Source organism: Engystomops pustulosus, chromosome 4, assembly GCF_040894005.1.
Source record: "Engystomops pustulosus chromosome 4, aEngPut4.maternal, whole genome shotgun sequence".
NCBI lineage: Eukaryota > Metazoa > Chordata > Amphibia > Anura > Leptodactylidae > Engystomops > Engystomops pustulosus.
The window spans coordinates 151032886-151058032 of NC_092414.1; the positions used below are offsets into that span (position 1 = coordinate 151032886).

The window sequence follows — 25147 nt, forward strand, 5'->3', positions numbered from 1 at the left end:
GGAAACTGAGGCTACAATTTGCACAAGCACATCGACAATTGGACAGTAGAAGATTGGAAAAACGTTGCCTGGTCTGATGAGTCTCGATTTCTGCTGCGACATTCGGATGGTAGGGTCAGATTTTGGTGTCAACAACATGAAAGCATGGATCCATCCTGCCTTGTATCAACGGTTCAGGCTGGTGTTGGTGGTGTCATGGTGTGGGGAATATTTTCTTGGCACTCTTTGGGCCCCTTGGTACCAATTGAGCATCGTTGCAATGCCACAGTCTACCTGAGTATTGTTGCTGACCATGTCCATCCCTTTATGACCACAATGTACCCAACATCTGATGGCTACTTTCAGCAGGATAATGCGCCATGTCATAAAGCTGGAATCCTCTCAGACTGGTTTCTTGAACATGACAATGAGTTCACTGTACTCAAATGGCCTCCACAGTCACCAGATCTCAATCCAATAGAACATCTTTGGGATGTGGTGGAACGGGAGATTCGCATCATGGATGTGCAGCCGACAAATCTGCAGCAACTGTGTGATGCCATCATGTCAATATGGACCAAAATCTCTGAGGAATGCTTCCAACACCTTGTTGAATCTATGCCACGAAGAATTGAGGCAGTTCTGTAGGCAAAAGGGGTCCAACCCGTTACTAGCATGGTGTAACTAATAAAGTGGCCGGTGAGTGTAGTTCGTTATTCTTATTGGTAAGTTAGTGCTAAGCACAATGCAGCAGCTGTGAACTCCTGGGAAATAATGAATATTTCTAGGCAGCGGTATGGTGGGCCCCCCAAATCAATTTCTCTGGTGGGCCCCAGGCACCCCAGTCGGACCCTGGTGATGGGTGCTAATTTAATTAATGTGGTACAGTGTTATTTATGATTTAATAAGGGTACTGCTTTACTAAATATTAATGAACTAATCATGAATAGGTGCTGGTGATTTATATAAATTTGTCAGGGGGCGTTTCTAGTGTAAATTTTCACACCAAACCTAACTGTCACAATTCAGGACTCCATACTCTCTCCACCCCCTAAAGTGCACTGCTTTGACTTTGCCTTATCCTTTAAGCATCACATATAGGCCCTTACTACAACCTGTTGCCTCCATCTGGAGACCATATATCACATCCAACGCTTCCTCAATCCAGAGTCTACCAGATTACTAGTCCATGCCCTCATCATCTCCTGCTTGGACTACTGCAACATTATTCTCTATGGTCTCCCAGCTAACTCTCTAACTCCCCTTCAATCCATCCTTTAAACTCTGCGGCCTGGCTAATCTATCTGTCTCCTCAATTCACCTCTCCTCTCTGCCAGACTCACCACCGGTTACCCATTGCACAGCAAATTCAATTTAAAATACTAACCATGACATACAAAGCCATCCACAACCTGTCCCCTCCAAATATCTTAACTCATCAGCCAATACCGCACCACACGTAATCTACGTTCCTCACAGGGCCTTCAGCTTTACTCTATTACCATTCAATCTTCTCACAACCATATCCAGCACTTCACCTGTTCATCTCCCATACTCTGGAACTCTGTACCAAAATGTGTTAGACTGTCCCCCACTTTCCAAACCTTCAAACGTAACCTGAAAATCCACCTGTTCCGGATTGCCTACAATGTGCAATCTGGAACTCAGAAAAGGATTCTTTCAGGGTGCAACATAAGTTAAAACACACAATTAGTGTATATTGTAATGCAAATGTTCAGAAAAGGCAGAAAAACAACTTTGCAATTCAGCTGTAATGTATTTTCTGCAACCTGTCCTTTGTGAACATGAGGTTCCTGGTGACAGGTTCCCTTTAATGAAGAGGTGTAAATAGTCCTCAATCCTCAAAAGTTCAAAAAAAAAAACTAAATGCAACTATTTTGAGACTTTTCTAAACCAAGAAAAGCTAGGAAAACTAATGATGAATAACCCCCTATGTCTGTATTTGGAGTTCCACAGCCAATCAGATGCATTAAAGTGACTCTGACCCTTTAATAAATGTTCTTATGTTCTATTTGTTGTCTGGGATTTTTATTTTCAAAATGTCATAGAACAGTCGCATAATGAATAAAAAATCTCAGCATATATTCCAGCAGGGAACTGGCGTGACTATGCGACTTTTTAATGAGCCTTTTTTATGCGACCTTTTGAAAAAGTGGCAAGTCATGAATCAGACATTGCGTGCCGTTGCTCTAGCAGTAGTTCTGTGTTTATTCCAGATTAATGAAGTGGTGGATACAGTGTGTGACTTTTTAGCAGTGAAAAGCCCTAAAAACATCAATGCGACTTTTTGAGAGACTTTTTCTAGCCAAAAAATATGTTATGTATATATTTGGAGAATATGTATGCTATATGTGTATTCTAATTTGTAGAATGAGGTGGGCGGGGTTTAGGATTATGAGGCCCCAATCCTATTTTCGCACCAGGGCCCCTGGAGTCTTGTTGCGCCACTACCACCAGCACACAATCATATATCACTAGACAACTAATTTGTGGCATTGAAGCTCCACCATTCTTAAATTCTAGGCTTTTCCAAAGATAAGCTATTGGCAGCATTTTCCTGATAATAACAACTAGCAGGTTTAAGTATTAAAAGAATTGGGACGAATAATAATAATAAAAACTGCTTAAAATTCAGTCATATTTCAATGATTCTGCTGCGTGTCAGTTCTCCTGAGATCACTGATGAATATTTAACTTTCCACTGTTATAAAAACAGGCATGCCTACTTTATAAGGTATAATAAAATTTTGAAAAGAAAAAAAGCCACAATTTTCTCCTTTGTCACAAATATACAAATTGGTCTATAAAGGGAAGAACAAATGAATAAATGGTTTCGAAATTAGACTGTTGCTAACGTTACAAACATCATAGAGTATTGCAGAGAATGTGAATATCATTACAGTACTATTTTACGTTTTTTGACACCAATGGTTTTAATAATGCAACAGGTTGACTGATCAGCAGCATTTTGTTATGCAAATTAGATCCAATCCCCATGATTCAGTTATTTACATCCGTTTAAAATAAGTTGTAGGATAGAATCAACCAAAATTCTTTAACCCAAAAAATAACATACTTAATACTAAACAGGTCTTCCCTATGCTACATAGCAAAATGAGTTTAAAGAGACTTTGTTATTGACATATTACCAGGTCATCAATATCAGAATCGGGGGTCTTGCTTGAAGCAGCTCCCGCAGTCCAGTGAATGAAGGGCTGTCCCATTTAAAGCCATTACAAAAGGTAAGGCATTGTGCATGGAAATCTAAAAAGGAGTCACCACGCTCCCCTGTAACATAAGTTTAATGAGGGTGCTGTGATAACCATGATATGATATTAATAATCTAAGTACAGGCGGTCCCCTACTTAAAAACACTCGACTTACATATGACCCCTAGTTACAAACGGACCTCTGGATATTGGTAATTTATTGTACTTTAGTCCTAGGCTACAATAAACAGCTATAACAGTTATGAAATGTGTCTGTAAAGAAAACCTTTCATACCAATAATACGGACAGCATATTATAGTGTGAGAGAAGCTGAGTAATTTGATAAGTACAGCAAGCATTTTATCTTAATGACTGACAGACTTTACTATTTTGCATACTTATGTGGGGACAGCTGGTCATTAATATACGGACTACCTACTGGACTCCTAAGTGAAATAGTGCATTATATTATAGGCGATTTGGGTGGTAGCCTGGGGCCCAAGCCTTCTAGGGGGACTATGGCCATCCAAATCACCCACCAAATTTTATACTGAGTAGACCTTCACCCATGAAATCCCCATACATCTGTTCCTGCTCTCAATACACATATACAGAAGAGCCATTTTAGGTCCTCCAAAAGTCCTGAAACATCAGACTGAAAGCAGGCAGAAGGGATACATGGTCCATTCCCCAAGAAGCTTGATTCTAGTACCATATGCATGAAGTGAATTTCAGACTTGTAGGGGTTATAATATTCATACAGCCCAGGGCCCATGGCAGTCTTAATTCGCCCCTGCTAAGTGGCCCATTCCACATTTCGGTGCCCTAGACACATCTACAAATTAATCTAAAATAACAAAAAAATAACCAACTAATTCAATGAATTTGTGATAGATTGAGCTGGTTACTAAATTAAGAATGTAACGGGATACATATATTCAACACATAAGTGTATATTCAATATATTAATTCTGAGTGAAAAATCCTTTCTCATTCCACTGAAATCCGGGATTATTCTTGGCTGCTATAATTTATATGTTAAATATCCTTGGCATAATAAACCGGTGTTATGCATTCTAGTCTCCTTTCATATAGTGCACATGGTGAAAGCAATTACTGGAAGCTTGGTATAGATTCAGGAAGCAATCCAGAGGCAAATATTCTCCACATTGTGTTCTCCTGCAGTGAGCTATGGGACTCTGCAACTTAAGAACTTGGCTCTGCAGGTTTGAATGATATAATTATTTACAAAGTCTATGTGCTCCTCTATGTATCCAGCACTTCTGCAGATTTTCAATTTAGGACAAGAGTTGATCGTTTGGCTCCAAGAAACCTAGTTTATATTTCATACATTGAAATGTAACCACTTGTGCATAAAACAGATCCATCCATATCACTGCACAGAATGGAAGAAAAATAACTACTTTGCTACTAGGGAAGCAAGTCATTTAAAGGTTCAATCATAAACCTATTACTAAACCTAGTGAACTCTCAGAGCATGATATTATGACTCAGTGAATATGGTTCTTCACAAAGACCATTACTGTATAGTGTTGGGCAAATATCTGGTTGATAACCTGTGCATTTCCATCACGATTCTACCTCATCTTATTAGAATTTAGTAAAAAAGTACTGTTCTATTTGGAGACTTGTATGAGTAAAATAATGGCATGCAATAAGTCTAATAAATCACAAACATAACAGTAACAATATCATACACAACTCTGTAGCCTTCTTCCATTGGATAATTCATTAAGCCATTATATTTTCCATTTTTCGAAATTATAGAATATCAGATCATCTACATAAGCAGTTTCATAAATTCTGGACTATATTTTTTTTAATGGATATCGAATTGCTTATTTTTTCTAGTTGCTGTGGAAACTACCAATATGTAGAGCCTAGTCATACCATGTGTTTGCTATGAAAATAAAAAGATAGTGGGGCAGATTTATCAAGCTGTCTGAAAGTCACAATATTTCTAGTTGCCCATGGCAACCAATCAAGGCTCAGCTTTCATTTGACCAGTGCTCATGAATATTTTAAAGGGGAGCTGGGATTGGTTGCCATGGGTAACTAGAAATATTCTGACTTTCAGACAGCTTGATAAATCTGCCCCATTATATATACCAAAGCATTTAATGGTTACATTACCTACTGAACTTCAGTTGTGTTATTTGCAGAACCCAGGTACCCACAAATAGGCTTTTAATAACAATTAGCTCATTCCAAGGAAGGTGAATAAAAGGGTAAAAATTTAATAGGTATTAATATAGCTAAAGGCTTATTAAAGGGAATCTAGATTAATTAACCAGTGGCCCTTCTAAAATTAACTTTTAAAATTATGTTAATGTGAAAGTCTCAGGCCGATGTTACTAGAGCCACTGTGTGCTGCAGATTCACAATCACATTTTACATTGTGCAAGGATTACTCCCTCCAATTGTGAACTGAATATTCCTCTGCAGTTAGATTACATCAAGCAGAGAGAAGGGAGAAATGCTTTGTGAGCAAAGGGGAGGGGGAGACAGTGTAACAGCGTTTGAAACAAGAGCACAGAGGAGTTCTAGTAATTTCCCCCAAAGTCCTTCAGGCTCATTAAAATAGTTTTAGAAGTTGATTTAATGGTGATGGTAGATTCAATTTAAATAAAGTAAACTTACATTACAGTTTAAGTCCAGCAAAAAATGATTGAGATGGGCTATCTTTTCGGCTATGTCCTGAATATGGCTTCTAACTCATAAGCTGCAATATTGGATCAAAGGCAAATTGTTCTAATGGGAAGGTGATCATGTAGCATATCACAGAAGTTCTGAATTATTTCAGAAATGGATTGCTGCAATGAGATGTGTATTGATAGGCTATCCATTAACCCTCATGCAGGTTCATAATAAATGGATCCTGTGCCTTCACCTTTGTGTTCAGCACCATGGACAGCACATCAAATAGCTGAGATTCACAGGGAACATTTACACGTGTTGCTTGTTATGCTTGTTGCTAACGTTTAAACCACAAGAGATACTGCAAATCTGATTGTGAAAATTAATTTTGGAGACAAGTCTTATTTGATATGCTTCATGACCACCTTCCCATTGAAAATACTTTCACTTGATTACAAAATGGTGGATTTTTCCAAACCCAGGCCGAAAGACAGGCCATCTAGATATTTCAATGTCCCTTTAATTTCTAAAATATAAGGATATTTTTGGATTTTTGGCTCACTTTGTATTATACCACCTTTTGGCGGTGTTATGTACAGTAGCACACATATATCCTATGGTTCTGTATTATTGTTCCCATTGTATCTTGCTTGCTGCATTATTCCAAAGGAAATTAAAATTTATGCTTAAAAAGGGGTATAGAATGGATCTATAAATGTTGAGAGGTCATTTTGACTGGAACAACACTGTTTAGGTAATTGAAACATTTTTGCCATATGCTGTAAGGACACATCGGGCAGATTCCAAATGTTTCCTGACAATATATGGCAAAGACGTATCCCACTATATACTTATGCAGTGGGATACGTGGCCTGGTGACACCCCACCCCTGAATGTGGGGAGAGGAGTCTACCATGGCAGCCAATGTAACGTGTGTTTCCTCAGCAATGTCACTGTCCTCACTCCTGCTGACCAATGTATCCTCTCAGCAATCCTGCAGGAAGGATGCAATTCGCTGCACCTGCTCCCCATAGGCCTCTATTGCCAGTGCCGAGAATACACCTCACTCAGCAAGAGGTAGCAGGATGGAAAGACGTAGCTTGCTACATCTTTCCATACTGTTCTTTTTACAATATATAAGTCATATACTGATCAGACAGAGACAAAAATTATGCATCCTTCTGCCAATATATGTCTATGGATACACTCAGTATATATACGTCAGGAACTTTCCCAACTTATATGCTAAGCGTCTACCAAAAACAAGATGTTAACTCAGCATTAGTTGTATGAGGCTTCTGTGTGTTCCTTATTTATGTCCCACATTTATTAAAGCCCCCGTCTGACTTTGGACGCTCTTTTCAGTGCACACTGCTTCCACATGTACTTATAAAGTGATGCACTATACCCGACGCAACATAAATTTCTGCACTGAAAGGGACATTCCAGTGCACTGTGTGCAACATTTATCATTCATTGTCCAACAGAAATATGTTGGTGCACTCTGTCAGGGCAGTGCATGGTGTGCCAGATTCATGATGAATGGTCACCACAAATCCTGAATCTGGCGCCCTCTCTACAATACACAGACAAACTGCACATAGTATTTTTAATACATGTGGGCCAATGTCCCTCATGAATTTTATTTTAAATAACAATATATTGAATATTTCATGTTATATTCCATTTTATGTATCCACAGACCCTGAGTCTGGATGGTAAAGAATACTTAAAGGGGTATTCCCATCTGGGCATTCACATTTAATTAAATTCATTTGCCATTTGTAAACATTTCTTCAATTGGATGTTATTAAAAAAAAATGTTCCCATGTGAAGATAATTTCTCATAAATGTAGCCATGTTGTCCCTTAGAAACGAGATGGCTTCCTCGGTTACGACCACTCCGCACTCTGACAGCAGTGGCTAGACATGCGCTATTGAGTCCTGCCTGACCACATGGAGTCAGCGTTCATTCTCCTGCAGTCCTGCAGTAACTCCTCGGGCATTTAATATTCATAAACTTTTTGTTTTTTTGTGCAATCACTCCAGCAGAGGTGGCCGTATCCAAGGGCAAAGTCTTGTTTCTAAGGGACCAAATCACATCATTTATGAGAAATTATCTTCACACAGGAACATTTTTTTAATAAAATCAAATTGAAGAAATGTTTATAAATGACACATTAATGAAACTGAATGTGAGTGCCCAGACGGGAATATCCCTTTAAGTCTAAATCTTGTAAAGCTTGTTAGCTGCTACTAGATGGATAAGAGTCAATGCATAAAAAGAGAGATCAGAGCAGATAAGGACAATAGTCAAACTGCAATAGTCATTTAATATAAATATTGAATAGTCTTCTCATTGGTTGCCCTAGGCAACACTATGGTAATTATGTGTGCACTAAGTTCTATACAAGATGACTCCTGGTCTTCAGTAATTCAGCAGGAACCTCAAAATAAGTGTATTCACTGTGGTTGTCAAATCTGCTCTCATACACTTCAGCTGCACACAAGCAAGTTCCTAGACATCTATTTTGGAACCTGACATTACCTGATAATAAGCAGCAACGCTTCGAGCTATTCTGCAGTATAATATGTTGTTTTTTGGATTGTGACACATTGATGATGACTAATTCTTTTACTGTACTAACATGTATAGCTAATCCCTACTAAGCAAGAGGCTTTATGCAAGGAATACACATACCTGTTATATAGAAGGATATCGGGCTTCCAAATCTGTCCATCTGGAAAACGAACATTCTTCACCCCAGGATATTCAGATACATTCCATTGTAAATAGTAATCTGTCCAATACTAGAGCGCAAAAAGACAAAAAAAAAGAAAAAGAAATTAAAAGCACTTTACTGCTCCTTCTCCCTGGGGATTTATGTAACACCCAAGAAATGTACAGCTGTCACTCCAAAGGGCATTACTCACTGTAACCCACAAGGAATAAAATGATTGAAAGAAGAGGACTTAGCTAGCTTTAAAATACCATTAGAAAGTGCGCTTTACAAGTCAGGGGCCATGATCTAACTGCAGGAGAAAGCTTATAAATGGAGAAAACTCCAGTGTGCCTGCACGTAAGATTACATACTGCACAGAGCATACAATCCTCCAGCAGCTGATTGTTTAGAAGAAACGTACAATAACTCTGATTGCATTTCTTTTCAAGAAGCCGAGCGGAAACAGGTTCTTTTGTTGCAAAATCTTTCTTTGCGGTCAGCTAGAAACTTCAAGTGTTCTCCCCCCCCCCCCCCCTATAAAATTCATATTTTGTTACTTTGGAGCAAAAACATATATGTGTATTGTACCAAGTGAATAGTGAATGGAAAATGGATATGGGGAAATGGATGCCATGAAAACTGTAGTTAAGCTTTTAGGATCAATTCTGGGACAGCATTAGCCTTTCTTTATGTTTTAATGAACAGAGTCCTATTATAAAAAGGAACCCAGCAAATGAAAATGTAGTTTGAAGTGTCTATAGCTACCTATATATATTTGTATGCTCAACTTCACTTTTCTGTGACATGATGCCTGTAGATCATGTGATGCCATTAATCACCTTGTGATGTGATTTCCATGCTTTAGGCTGTCTGCCAAATTTAATTTATGACTTAAAGAAAATCTACTGTCAAAATCAGGCATGATAAAACAGTGGCATTTACTCATAGATGTAGTCATTGTGAATGTTTTTATCTTATATTTGTTATCCATGGCCTCTTTCCCTCAAAATTATGCTAATTATCCTAAAGGAAAATACAGACTTTCCCCCCTCCCACCACCTCTGCTGCAGTGAGATTACATCAGGCAGAGGGAGGGGCAAGTGCTGGAAGAGGGGAGGGTGAGACAGTGTAACAACCTGTGAAGATGCAGCAAGGGGGGCTCTGGTAAGACCATTAGAGCCCTTCTGGCTTATTAGCATAATTTTAAACGATGATTTTAGAAGGAAGGAGGCCATTGCCTAGAAGGAGATAATTACCACAGTCACAATGCATGGATCATCATGCTGATTTTAAACTTTGCTACATCTGCATCAGGATGTGTAGAATACCAGCAGCAAGCAGGGCTGTATTAGCCATTAGGCACTGGTGGGCCTGTGCCAAGGTAATATACCTCTATGGCAGAATTTCTATCATGGTGATGACTAATGTGGTGGAAGTTTCTTTCTTCTGAAAGCTCTCACCAACTTCCGCCTCTCAGATTTTGCATATTGTACAATTGTTTTGCACATTTGTGTGCTGCACTCTGGACAATGGCATCCTTACTAACTAAGATGAACAGGCACTAGTGTGTACTAGAAATGGAAGAGGGCTGTACACACTCTCAGAATACATATTGGCAAAATTATTGAAATTGAAAGTCTTGCTAAAAAGTGTCTGCGTCTTAGGATGGTGACACATATGGCGTTTTTGGGCCGTTTTTAGTTAGTGCAATTTCAGAGCGTAAAAACTACATGCGTTTTTGACAGGTTTGACCAATTATCTTAATTCAAACTGGTCAAAAACGCATGCGTTTTTTACAATCTGAAATTGCACTAACTAAAAACAGCCTTAAAACGGCCTAAAACGGCACTGCCGGGCCATCCTGACTGCTGTAATGGGGATCCTTAAAGCACAGAAAAAGCATTTCACATGGTCTCCAAGCGAGCAGAACCTCTGCACTTCTCTCTCCCTCTCCTAGCGTCCTAACAATATTATGCTAACAATATCCAATAATGTGTCTTAGGTGACTGTGGACGGAGCTTTATAAAGCTAATATAAACAAAGGGGATAGGGTGATGGCACACGTGGCGTTTTGAACGCGTTTTTGGGGCATTTTTAAGCTGTTCGTCCAAAACGTTTTTTGACCAGTTTGAATTAAGATAATTGGTCTAACCTGTCAAAAACAGATGCGTTTTCAAAAAACCCATGCGTTTTTCAAAAACACATGCGTTTTTTAATGCTTAAAAACGGCCCAAAAACGTGTTCAAAACATCACGTGTGCCATCACTCTTAACTAGAGATGAGCGAGCACTAAAATGCTCGAGTGCTCGTTATTCGAGACAAACTTTTCCAGATGCTAGAGTGCTCGTCTCGAATAACGAGCCCCATTGAAGTCAATGGGAGACTCGAGCATTTTTCAAAGGGACCATGGTTCGGGAATAAAATGTGTTAATTAATTGAAAAAGAATGTCTTCTGATAAGTTAGCAGATGTATGCAAACATCTGCAATTTATTCTTCACTGTTCTGCGCATATATTATCTCCCGACAAGTTAGCAGATGTGAAGAACAGTGAAGAATAGAATAAAAACAGTGAACACAGGATCATTTAAGTGAAAAACACAGTGAAAAACACAGTGAAGAATAGATTGCAGATGTTCAGCACATCTGCTTACTTGTCGGGAGATACGCTGTCCCGGGATCCGCTGCTCTTCTTCCACTGAAGTCTCCTCGATCTCTCCGTGCTGCCCCATGTCTCCCTGCTGCCCAATGTCTCCCTGCTGCCCGATGTCTCCCTGCTGCCCCATGTCTCCCTGCTGCCCCATGTCTCCGTGCTGCCCCATGTCTCCGTGCTGCCCGATGTCTCAGTGCTGCCCGATGTCTCAGTGCTGCCCGATGTCTCCCTGCTGCCCGATCTCTCCGCGCTGCCTGCTGTCCGATGTCTCCCTGCTGCCCGATGTCTCCGTGCTGCCGCTTCCCCGGTGTCTCTGTGCTGCTCCCCGGTGTCTCTGTGCTGCTCCCCGGTGTCTCTGTGCTGCTCACCGTGTTCTTCAATGTGTTCTTCACACATATTTATTGTTCTTCACATACTATTTTGTTTGCACCGTTCCGCGCGTATCTTCCGACAAGTAAGCAGATGTGCCGAACATCAGTAATCTATTCTTCACTGTGTCCTTTACTGTGTTTTTCACTTAAATGATCCTGTGTTCACTGTGTTCACTGTTTTTATTCTATTCTTCACTGTTCTTCACTGTGTTTTTTTAATTAAATGCTCGATCTCGAGCAGGGGAAATACTCGTCTGAGCAACGAGCCGTTTCGAGTACCTTAATACTCGAACGAGCATCAAGCTCGGACGAGTATACTCGCTCATCTCTACTCTTAACCCATTAAGGATGCAGGGATTTTTTGCTCATTTCTCACTCTCCACCTTCAAAAATCCATAACTTTTTCATTTGTACGTGTACAGACCTGTGTGAGGGCTTATTTTGTGCGTAACAAATTTTACTTTCCTGTAATGTTATTTATTTTAACATGCCATGTACTGCAAAGCTGAAAAAAAATTCCAAATGTGGAAAGATTGAAAAAAAAACGTCACGTTCTTGTGGGCTCAGTTTTTAGGACTTTGACTGTGCACTCAAAATAACACCTCAGCTTATTCTTTGGTTCGGTGAGATCGCTGTGATACCAAATTTATATAGGTTTTATTGTGTTTTAATACATTTTCAAAAATTAAACGAATGTGTACAAAAAAGAAAAAAAATGTTTTGCAATATTCTGAAGCTAATAACTTTTTCATACTTTGGCGCACGGAGCTGTGTGAGGTGTCATTTTTTGCGAAATGAGCCAACGTTTGCATTGCTATCATTTTGAGGTCTGTGCGAAATTTTGATAATTTTTTATTCCATTTTTTATATGATGTAAAAAGGTGTAAAAGTCGCATTTTGGACATTTGGGCGCCATTTCCCGCCTCGGAGGTCACCGCCGGCCGTAACCGTTTTTATATTTTGAAACATCGGGCATTTTGGGATGCGGCGATACCTAATGTGTCTGTGATTTTTACTGTTTATTATGTTTTATATCAGTTCTAGCAAAAGGGGGGTGATTTGAATTTTTAATATTTTATTAATTTTTTTTATTTTTTAAACTTTTTTTTAACTTTTTTTTTTCACTAATTCTTAGACCATCTAGGGTACATTAACCCTAGATGGTCAGATCGTTCCTACCATATACTGCAATACTTCTGTATTGCAATATATGGCATTTTTGCAGCTCATTCATTACCCGAGGCTACCATGGCAACCGATCGCCGCCGTCTTTTAAATGCCGCCGGCGACTTTGCCGCACCGACCGCGGTTATTAGCGATGGGGGTTTGCTGCAATATGCAACAACCCCCACCTTTGTATGAAGAGGACTCAGCCCGTGAGCCCTCTTCATACATGCCCTATACCTCTGCGCCGTAGAGCTATGGCGCAGAGCGTTAAGGGGTTAAAGAGCTGTTTGGGGTGGGGAGAGTTATAGATTATAAGTGGTTGAGCGCTGATGAGATATATATGTGTGTGTGCGGAGAGGTGGGGGAGTCAAACTGAGTGGATGGGAAATTGAGGGTAGTAGTAATTTGTGATTAATTATAAACATTGAGAGCTAATAGGGGGGTTTAATTTAGAAGAGCTATGTATGCAAATGTAGCAGGGCTGTCTCTGTGAGCATGTAGCAGGGCTGTCTCTGTGCGCATGTAGCTGGGCTGTCTCTGAGCATGTAGCTGGGCTGTCTCTGTGAGCATGTAGCAGGGCTGTCTCTGTGCACAAGTAGCAGGGCTGACTCTGTGCGCATGTAGCAGGGCTGTCTCTGAGCATGTAGCTGGGCTGTCTCTGTGCGCATGTAGCTGGGCTGTCTCTGTGCGCAAGTAGCAGGGCTGTCTCTGTGCGCAAGTAGCAGGGCTGACTCTGTGAGCATGTAGCAGGGCTGTCTCTGTGAGCATGTAGCAGGGCTGTCTCTGTGAGCATGTAGCAGGGCTGTCTCTGTGCGCAAGTAGCAGGGCTGTCTCTGTGCGCATGTAGCAGGGCTGTCTCTGTGCGCACGTAGCAGGGCTGTCTCTGTGAGCATGTAGCAGGGCTGTCTCTGTGAGCATGTAGCAGGGCTGTCTCTGTGAGCATGTAGCAGGGCTGTCTCTGTGCGCAAGTAGCAGGGCTGTCTCTGTGCGCATGTAGCAGGGCTGTCTCTGTGCGCACGTAGCAGGGCTGTCTCTGTGCGCACGTAGCAGGGCTGTCTCTGTGCGCATGTAGCTGGGCTGTCTCTGTGCGCATGTAGCTGGGCTGTCTCTGTGCGCATGTAGCAGGGCTGTCTCTGTGCGCATGCAGCAAAGCTGTCTCTGTGAGCATGTAGCAGGGCTGTCTCTGTGAGCATGTAGCTGGGCTGTCTCTGTGTGAATGTAGCAGGGCTGTCTCTGTGTGAATGTAGAAGGGCTGTCTCTGTGGGAATGTAGCAGGGCTGTCTGTGTGGGAATGTAGCAGGGCTGTCTCTGTAGGAATGTAGCAGGGCTGTCTCTGTGGGAATGTAGCAGAGCTGTCTCTTTGGGAATGTAGCAGGGCTGTCTCTGTGGGAATGTAGCAGGGCTGTCTCTGTGGGAATGTAGCAGGGCTGTCTCTGTGAGAATGTAGCAGGGCTGTCTCTGTGAGAATGTAGCAGGGCTGTCTCTGTGGGAATGTAGCAGGGCTGTCTTTGTGTGAATATAGCGGGGATATCTCTGTGTGCATGTAGGAAAGCTGTTTCTGTGATCACAATTATTATCAAGCTTTCTGTTGTGTGATTAGAATATGAAAATATATAGTAGCCTTTTTGTTGATTTGAAATTATACAAACCGCTTTTTCATATATGATCAAGCTGAGGTTTTTGGGAAGTGACAAACAGTTACTGAAGCCTAAAGGGGAAGAGAGCAGGGCCGCATCTGCCATAAGGCGAGATGACAATCTGCCTCAGGCGGCAGATTGCGGGTCCCTGTAAAGGGCGGCGAAATTCGCCGCTCTAAAGTGGGCGATTCGGGCGCCCGTTAACGCCCGAATCGCCCACCAGCTAAATAAAATGCGCCTGTCTATTTAAGACACAGGCGCGATTTATATGCGGAGCGACACAGCGCCTTTCAGGCTGCTGCGTCACTCCGTTCTAAGCAGTGATACAGGCGTCATGACGTCACGGCGCCTGTGTCACTGTGCGGAGCCGCGGCTCACAGAAGAGCCGCATGAAGACCGGAGCCGCGCGCCGAGGGAGCAGCTGCCTGCAGGTGAGCATATATTTTATTATTTTTAATGCACTTTCATTAATTCTATGTGGCTGATAAGGGGGAGTGGGGGCCATAATTGTCATATACTGTGTGTGGGGGGGGGGATGTATACATTATACGTGGCCATACTTGTTTTATACTGTGGGGGGGGTGTATACATTATATGGGGCCATAATTGTCATATCCTGGGGGGTGGTGTATGCATTATATGTGGCCATACTTGTTTTATACTGTGTGTGGGGGGGTATATATTATATGGGGCCATAATTGTCATATACTGGGGGGGTGCTGTATATATTATATGTGGCCATAATTGTTTTATACTGTGGGGGGGGTTTATATATTATATGGGGCCATAATTGTTTTATACTGTGGGGGTGTATATATTATATGGGGCCATAATTGTTTTATACTGTGGGGGGTGTATATATTATATGGGGCCATAATTGTTTTATACTGTGGGGGTGTATATATTATATGGGGCCATAATTGTTTTATACTGGGGGGTACTGTATATATTATATGGGGTCATAATTGTTTTATACTGTGGGGGGTGTATATATTATATGGGGCCAGAATTGTTTTATACTAGGGGGGATGCAGTATATACTATATGGGGCCAGAGTCCTTTATACTGGGGTGGGGGGTGCTCTATATATTATATGGGCCAGAATAATTTTATACTGGGGGGGGGGCTGTATATATTATATGGGGCCAGATTTCAGCTGGTGGGTAAACAGTATATTACTAAGCTGAGGCTGTATATGGGGTACAGTATATTACTAAGCTGGGGGGCTGTATATGGAATACAGTATATTACTAAGCTGGGGGGCTGTATATGGGATACAGTATATTACTAAGCTGGGGGGGCTGTATATGGGATACAGTATATTACTAAGCTGGGGGGGCTGTATATGGGATACAGTATATTACTAAGCTGGGGGCTGTATATGGGGTACAGTATATTACTAAGCTGGGAGGCTGTATATGGGGTACAGTATATTACTAAGCTGGGAGGGCTGTATATGGGGTACAGTATATTACTAAGCTGGGGGCTGTATATGGGGTACAGTATATTACTAAGCTGGGAGGGCTGTATATGGGGTACAGTATATTACTAAGCTGGGAGGGCTGTATATGGGGTACAGTATATTACTAAGCTGGGAGGCTGTATATGGGATACAGTATATTACTAAGCTGGGGGCTGTATATGGGATACAGTATATTACTAAGCTGGGGGCTGTATATGGGGTACAGTATATTACTAAGCTGGGGGGGCTGTATATGGGATACAGTATATTACTAAGCTGGGGGGGCTGTATATGGGATACAGTATATTACTAAGCTGGGGGCTGTATATGGGGTACAGTATATTACTAAGCTGGGAGGCTGTATATGGGATACAGTATATTACTAAGCTGGGGGCTGTATATGGGATACAGTATATTACTAAGCTGGGGGCTGTATATGGGATACAGTGGGGGTCATTTACTAAGGGCCCGAATCGCGTTTTCCCGACGTGTTACCCGAATATTTCCGATTTGCGCCGATTGTACCTGAATTGCCCCGGGATTGTGTCGCACGCGATCGGATTGTGGCGCATCGGCGCCGGCATGCGCGCGACGGAAATCGGGGGGCGTGGCCGAACGAAAACCCGACGTATTCGGAAAAACCGCCGCATTTAAAACCCGAAAAAGTGTCGCTTGGTGACCGCTTACCTTCACCTGGTCCGAGGTGGTGCATTCCGGCGCGTGGAGATGATTTTCAGCGCAGCAGCGCCACCTGGTGGACGGCGGAGGAACTACCTTCTTAAATCCCGGCCGGACCCGAATCCAGAGCAGAGAACGCGCCGCTGGATCGCGAATGGGCCGGGTAAGTAAATTTGCCCCAGTATATTACTAAGCTGGGGGCTGTATATGGGGTACAGTATATTACTAAGCTGGGGGGCTGTATAGGATACAGTATATTACTAAGCTGGGAGGCAGTATATGGGATACAGTATATTACTGAGCGGGGGAACTGTATATGGGATACAGTATATTACTAAGCTGGGGGGCAGTATATGGGATACAGTATATTACTGAGCGGGGGAACTGTATATGGGATACAGTATATTACTAAGCTGGGGGATGTATATGGGATACAGTATATTACTAAGCTGGGGGGCTGTATATGCGATACAGTATATTACTAAGCTGGGGGGGCTGTATATGGGATACAGTATATTACTGAGCGGGGGAACTGTATATGGGATACAGTATATTACTAAGCTGGGGGGCTGTATATTAGGGGGTGCTATATACTTACATTAATCAGGGAAGCACTGAATATAAAATCACATGTTACATAATAACAGGGTGGGATATATTAGTTATAGGATACCATAGATTACTTTGCATAATTTAAACCAAATGTTGGGGGGTCTGTATTAATAAATTGGGGGTGTTGTATATTGATTGGTGCTGTACACGCTATAATTCCAGTAGAAATATATAATATATATAAAGTGGCTATAGTGACAATGGGGATAGTGGCTATAACACTAACACTCCCTTGACAGTTTAGGGGACTGGACAAGAAAGTGACATGACTACAACATTATATCAATATATCCTCTGTTATCGTAATCTGTGAAATCTGTGCTGGGATGATAGCCTGTGCCCAAAGAGAAGGTTTTGAGTGCCACCTCTGGCACCCGTGCCATAGATTCACCACCACTGTTCTTGGGAATGCAGTATACAGGAAAATCCATCTTTTGAATTTTAAAAAGCTCAGTTCACTTGCCTATGTGTCATTATTGAAGTGATCTATTTGTATATGGCAAGAACATATTTTGGGCATCAAATACAGGGCAAAACTGCCTTCTCTGCAAACACTATAGCTTTTAACCCTGAAGGCAAATGAAAGCACTCTGAACTTCTGAACTATTATAAGAAAGCTTGAAAGAGCAGTAATATATCCTTGTGATGAGGATAAATTCAATACTGCTTGGGAGAACATATCAAAAGCAGCCATGAGTCAGGCCAGGTCAGAAACAAGATCAAGGAGAACATCAAAGGAAAAAAAATCTCAAGGCAAGAATAAAGACTTTTCTGAGTTATTTTGCCTTAAAGGGAACCTGTCACTGCTGTTTAAAAAAATTAAGAGTCTACCGAGTTGAGGTGGGCGTATACATATGTGTGAGTCTGAATCTCGCTTACACCAACAACAATTTTTCCTACGTCATCCCACTGTCGGTTGAATAATCACACAAATGCCTACAGCTGCCATGCGCAGTGATTGTCGGCACATGCGTGGCTTTACTGCTCCCTGCTTCTGCGCATGGCAGTCATAGGATTTTTTGTGATTTCAGCCGATAGCAGGATAAAGTAGGGAAAGTAAGTGTAAGCAAGACCCAGACTCGTATATGTGTATACGCCCACCTCGACTCACTAGACTCTCTGGATACTAGGCAGAGAATCATTGTTAATTTTTTCCTTATGGAGCAGAGATTTTATTAGATGAAGAAAAGTTGCCCTACCGCTATGAGGTCTCTTTGGGAGCAACTTAATTTTTTAATACAGCGGCTACAGGTTCCCTTTAAAGGACATCTACCACCAGGATGAAGGATTATAAACAGAGAACCCTGACATACTGGTGTGTGCCACTTCTGCCAGGATCTGCTATTAAACTTCCTCTACCATTGTTTTTAAGACAAGAAGGCTTTAAAAATTATGCAAATGAGCCTCAAGGTCTCAAGGCTCCATTAAGCCTATGGTGCTTGGAGCCTCTTTGGGGTTATTTGCATGATTTTTAAAAAATAAAAACCAGGGAATAAGAAGCTAAAAGAAGAGCAGATCCGACCAGAGGGGGCACACACCAGTATGTCAATGTGCTTGATTTACAAACGTTGATCCGGGTGGTAGATGTCCTTTAAGAAGGGGCTCTTAGTGACAACAGAGTTGGCAGATTGCGCAACTCTGACGGGTGCAGCAGATCGAGAGTAGTATCAACTTGCCAAACGCTGGCAAGTCTGTACTGCCAGAAAAATCAGTGACATCAGCCTCTTTAAGAAGCCAATGTAATTGGCAGGCAGAGTGGCGGAACACAGACTATATGACACAGTGGGATGTTATCACGTGCACAGCCCTGTGTCACTGCAGAGAATATGTAGGTGCTGTCGGTAGAAGAGGACAAGATGGCAGCAGCAAGGAGGGTACTGGCTGTATATATACTATCTATGGGGAGGGTACTGGTTGTATATATAATACATATGGGGAGGGTACTGGCTGTATATAAACAATCTAAGGGGAGGGTACTAGCTGTATATATACTATCTATGGGGATGGAAGTGGCTGTATATATACACTATCTATGGGAAGGGTACTGGATGTATATACACTATCTATTAGGAGAGTACTGGCTGTATATATGCTTACTAGGGAGAGGGTACTCTCTGTATATATACTATCTAGGGAGAGGGAACTGGCTTTATATATACTATGTATGGGAAGGGTACTGGCTGTATATATCATATCTATGGGCAGTGTACTGGCTGTACATCTACTATCTATGGGGAGGGCACTGGCTGTATATATACTATCTATGGGGAGGGTATTGGCTGTATATATGGAGGCTGCCTCCAAGGTTGCATAGATGTTTAATGCATAGCATCAAAGTTAAAATTACTTTTTAGAATTATATATCAATCAGGTTAGAAAATATGGGTTATTGGAAACAAGGATACTCAATATGATGGCTAATACAGGATAATTCAACAGAATGTATTACACATTTCATACAGAAGAAAGAGAATGTCTCACCAAAAGAAATATAGTAAAAATTTACTTTCAGTGGAAAAATACTTTATGAGCTGGGAAGAGACAAGAAATTATGCTGCAAAAGACCTGCATTTAAGGTAATTCACATAATTCATGTCATTTGAGCATTTCCTTTTCTGTATTCCAATAAATTCAAAAAGGACAATTTCTCTGATTGCTTCCTTTTTTTCTGTAAACCTATATGAAAGCCGCTTACTTAGGATGTCTAATTCAAAAAAATAAAAGACATATCAGGGATTCAATAGTATTTATTTGCTAACAGTTAAATCATTGGTGGTCCAAGTGTAAAGGTTACAAAAGTGGGACATAGAATAGAATACTACATAGAATAATAGTAGTAGTGCTGTCCTTGACCCATATCCTGTATGTAGTGTAGGAGTATTAGTACTATGCTGGGTCCATATACTGTATGCAGTATATGAGTAGTAGTATTGAGTAATGTGGGAATTGAGAGAGACGTTGGCTCTGTGTGACTGAGGGAGAATTCCTAAGGGAGGGGGAATGAGGGACTTGAGAGAGACTTCAACAACCGTGCCAAAGACTACCTCTGTACACAGAATGCGGCTTAGGTGGCACAAATAATTTCTTTATGTTTTACTTGTCATTTGTCTGTATGAACCCACACTTAACTTACTGCTGGATTTGAAGTTGACTGCACCATGCCATTATCCTCCTGCAGTTTACTCTGGTCTAGCAATCCTCAACTGTTGTCACTGACAGAGCTCTGCTCCAATCACCTGGAGAAAAGTCTCCTATAAGTGTTTTGTCCACATCCAGTCCAGTGCCAGTTTTAGTTTTGCTAGACCTGCTTCCTAACCTGTTATTGATTCACTTTACTGCTAGCTTGTATCCTTTGTCATTATCTCACTGTATTTCTAGCATCTATGCTTTTCTACTTTCACATTTTGACTTTCCTTTATGTATATGCAATTCTGCACTTTACTGCCATCTCCGTTGTAACTCGTAATGCTTGTTATTCTTTAGTGTTATTTGTTTTTAAATTTTGTTTTGTGTCTTCACTTTGGGGAACATAGGGATTTTCGACCTCCCATTACAGAGATGTTGGCTGTATGTGACTGGCTGAAGAGAATTTTTGAGGGAGGAGGAATGAGGGAGTTGAGAGAGACTTTGGGGGTCATTTATCATTATTTTTCCTCCTTTTTTGGCGCATTGCAATGTTAGCGCCTTTTTGTGGGCATTTTGAAATGTCCGCCGGACTTTTGTTTCATCTGTAAGACACATTTATCTTCTATTCCAGATGTGCAAAATGTATAATTTCAAATTGTAAAAATTGGCAACATTGTTTGGCGCAAAGACTCCAGACTAAACCATACTAAAGCAAAAATTAGAAAATGGAAAGAAATGACATGAGACATTTGCTTGACATTTGTAAGAAAAAAAACCTCATTTTACACAAGGAAAAAGTGAGATTGATTAATTACCAAAGAATAAGACGGAAAAGAGACAAGCAAAAGCTAGCCTAAACAATCAGATATAAGATAAATGACCCCCGTTGGCTGTTTTTGAGTAACTGAAAAGAATTCATGAAAGAGGAAGAATGAAACAGTTGAGAGAGATGTTGGCTGTGTAACTTGCTGAAGAGAATTCCTGAGGGAGGTGGATGAGGGACTTGAGAGAGATGTTGGCTGTTTGTAAGTGGCTGAAGAGAATTCTTTATGGAAAGGGAATGAGGGAGTTGAGAGAGACATTGGCTGTGTGTTACCGTCCAAAGAGAAATCAGCTACCTCATTCCCCCTCCCTCATGCTGTAGGTGTGGCTATGGAGGATACTTATGAATATGCCAGAATTAGCAATGAAGATCAGACTCACATAGGGTTACTTGCATACATGGTGAGATAACTTTGGGAACATAATGTGATAGTTTATAGGAACATCACATGAAAATTTTTTAGGGATGGTAGCACTGCTTTCTATTGGTAGTTTTTAGAAATATGTTTATTTAGGAAGGATTCAATTTATAACTAGGTTCTCTTTCATATAAACATTCATGGCAGCCCTGGGGGCATGATCATGAGAGGCAGCCATGACATCCACTGGCAGGACCCTCCTGCTTTTAACTTTTTAAATTGTCAGTACCAGTTGTAGTGGATCCTCTGTACCACCGCGGACGATGACGTAAGCCAACACCTGGGATCGGATTCTAAGTGGTACTCGGTTTTCACCAGAGCCTGCCACAAAGCAGTTTAGACTTGTTGCGGCGTGGTACCACCAGCTCGTTCCACAGGCACGACTTTGATCCAGGTGGCAGCCAAGACGATGTGCAGAATCATTGTCATTGTCAAGCAGGAGGTCGAGACAGGCAGCACATGATCAGAGTCATGGACATAGCGGAAGGTTTGGACGGGCAGCACATGAGCGAGTTCAGGAACAGAATTGAGGTAACAACGGGAAATCAGGATAATCGAACAGGGCAGGGTGTACAGGGAGAGGCATGTTCATATAGAATTCTGGGAAATGGCAAGCGCCAATTAACGATGTGCTGGCCCTTTAAATTTTCTGAAGCCAGCACGCGCACGCCCTAGGAGACAGGGACACACATGCACGGCCAGGAACAGGAGAAGCGACAGGTAAGAAGCACAGGCGCCGCTCCAGTGAACATGGAGAGACATGGGGGAGCACCCGTGACATAAATGCATTGCCAGCTGCCATCATAATCTTACAGGAATGGCTACTGTGCCTGCAGAGTACCTTGGGCAGCACAGTACATCCAAATGCACATTCTCAACTAGATGTAAAGTGATGACAATGGGTGCGTAGAGCTTAATGCCCATTGCATTTATTTTTACAATAGAAATATGTAAAGTGATGATTCTTTTTTGCGTTTTTTAAATTAATTTATTATTTTATTCAATGTTCTCAAACCATTTTTTAATTTCTAACAAGGGGAATTAAAGGGAAGAACAGGAGACCCATATTTAGCACTCCCCCGGTCCCCACAGATCATAGTACATACACTGCCAAAGTGTTTTTGTATAAAAAATAGGTTTTACAGAAAAAAAAGATATGTTTTATTGTACCTTTCATTAGCATCTGCTGTGTGACTAGGCACTCGTCTCCTGGGAGGGGCTAGAAAGGAGCAGTTTCTCAAGGGTGGGGGAACCAACCATGTGTCCTTTTCAAATATATGAAAACACCCATCACTTGGCTTAGCGATGCCCCCTGCTCCTCTACAGCCAATCCTGAGTGAGGGGAGTTATTCATGTATTTGAAAAGGACACATGGAGGAGCGGTTTCCCAAAGGTGGGGGAGAAACTGCTCCTTTCCAGCCACTCCCAGGGGACGAGTGTCTACTCACACAGCAGATGCTAATGAAAGGTACAATATAATATAACTTTTTTTCTGTAAAACCTATTTTTTATTTAAAAAAAAAACTTTGGCAGTGTATGTATTATGCTCTAAAACAACATGGGGAGAGAAAAAGAACTGGACCGCACATGCACACATCACACAATGATCTACTGCCGCTAGGCTACATTATATAACGAACTTGAGGTTCTTAGTTACATTTTGATCAAATTGTATAAGCCCACCAACCACTTCACGGTGACCTTTTTATGGTGGGTCCCTACGCTATTATGTGCGGCATCACATGGTGTCCACCACCGCTGCAGCACAATGCCGGCGGGGACCAAGACCCAGCTGCCCCCCACCACCCATGCTGGCAGGCATAGCCGCCATGGCTCCGGTCCCCGGGCTCCCACCAGCACGGCACCACAGAAGCGGCGGACGCCATGCAATACCGCACCATGTGACAGGAAAAATGGCTCACCATGTGTGAACAGGTGTTGAATACTCACTGTACCATGTGGTCTCAGACAGTAGCTGAGAGGAAGTAGGTGCCCCCTATATGCAGTCTCCTGCTAATTTAAAAAAACCTGGGTCGAATGGGGCGGAGTGCCTGTACCAGGAAAAACTAAATAAATGAAGGGATAGAATGTACCAAACCAACATGGGGAGAGAAAAGATCTGGACCGCACATCCACACATCACGGGCTGTGCTGCAGGGGTGGTGGACGCCATGTGATGCCGCACATAATAGCGTAGGGACCCAGCATAAAGAGGTCACCGTGAAGTGGTTGGTGGGCTTATACAATTTGATCAAAATGTAACTAAGAACCTTGAGTTCGTTACACAATCTAGCCTAGCCGCAGTAGATCATTGTGTGATGTGAGGATGTGCGGTCCAGTTCTTTTTCTCTCCCCATGTTGGTAGGTATTATGCTCTGTGGGGACCGGTGGGAGTGCTAAAAATGGGTCTCCTGGTGACAGGTTCCCTTTAAACATGGGTTTTCTTGATATTTACAATAGTATTTTATCATTTACAATGATATTTTGATAGTTTTCTATTGCAGTGTTTTATGCAATAGAAAACTATTTGAAAATAAAATTCAATTCCTGCTTCCTGTGATGAGGTCTCCCCTCAGTCATCTTTTTTCTAAACTGAATAATCCCAAATTTTTTAATCTGTGAGTGTATTCTAGTTCCCCCATTCCCCTAATAATCCTGGTTGCTCTCCTCTGCACCCGTTCCAGCTCTACTATGTCCTTTTTATACACTGGTGTCCAAAACTGTACACAATATTCCATGTGTGGTCAGACCCGTGATTTGTATAAGGGCAAAACTATGTCCTTATCATGAGAATCTATTCCTCTCCCAGAACATATACCATATTCCAGAATATTTTGAGCCAAGAGCAAATGTGTGTATTGTATTGGGGGGTAGGCATTTTAATCGGTTCGCGACCGCCCACCGTGTATTCACGGCGGCGGTCGCGTTCCGATGCATGGAGAGGGCTCGCGGGCCGAGCCCTCTCCATAGCCGGTGAGTCTCTGCTGCATATTGCAGCAAAGGCTTACCGGTAACACCCGTGATCGGTGCCGGCACCAATCGCGGGTGTTTTCTTGCTGATTGCCGCCGGCAAAGCTGCCGGCGGCTTCAAACAGACGGCGGCGCATGGGCGCCACCATCTTTCCGAGGATCGCCGCTCCCCGTGACGTCATTGGGGAGCGGCGATCCGTCGCCATGGTAGCTTCGGGTCTCACGAAGACCCGAAGCTACTTCGGGTTAACCCATTCATTACAATGTAACATTGTAATGTATGAGGAGTAAAATCCCCATTTACTGCCATACTGTAGTATGGCAGTATATGGTAGGATCGATCAGACAACCTAGGGTTAAAGTACCCTAGGGAGTCTGAAAAATGGTAAAAATTAAAATAAAAAAAAAGTTAAAAAAATATATATATATAATAAAAAAACCTAAAAATTCAAATCACCCCCCTTTCCCTAGAACTGATATAAATATAAATAAACAGTAAAAATCATAAACACATTAGGTATCGCCGCGTCCGAAAATGCCCGATCTATCAAAATATGATAACGGTTTTTCACTGCGTTTAACCCCGTAACGGAAAATTGCGTCCAAAGTCAAAACTGGCACTTTTTTGCCATTTAAAAATG

General features: G+C 41.8%; 1 protein-coding gene across 2 annotated transcripts in view; it reads right to left on the minus strand.

Annotated features, from left to right (window-relative positions):
* Positions 1 to 25147, minus strand: part of LOC140127418 (neuronal acetylcholine receptor subunit alpha-7) — a 144261-nt gene that overhangs the window by 28433 nt on the left and 90681 nt on the right. For both annotated transcript variants that reach the window (XM_072148095.1, XM_072148094.1), the window contains one exon: positions 8570 to 8679. In XM_072148095.1, the coding sequence (XP_072004196.1) occupies positions 8570 to 8624 (55 nt within the window). In that variant the 5' untranslated portion in view covers positions 8625 to 8679. The remainder of the gene's footprint in view (positions 1 to 8569; positions 8680 to 25147) is intronic.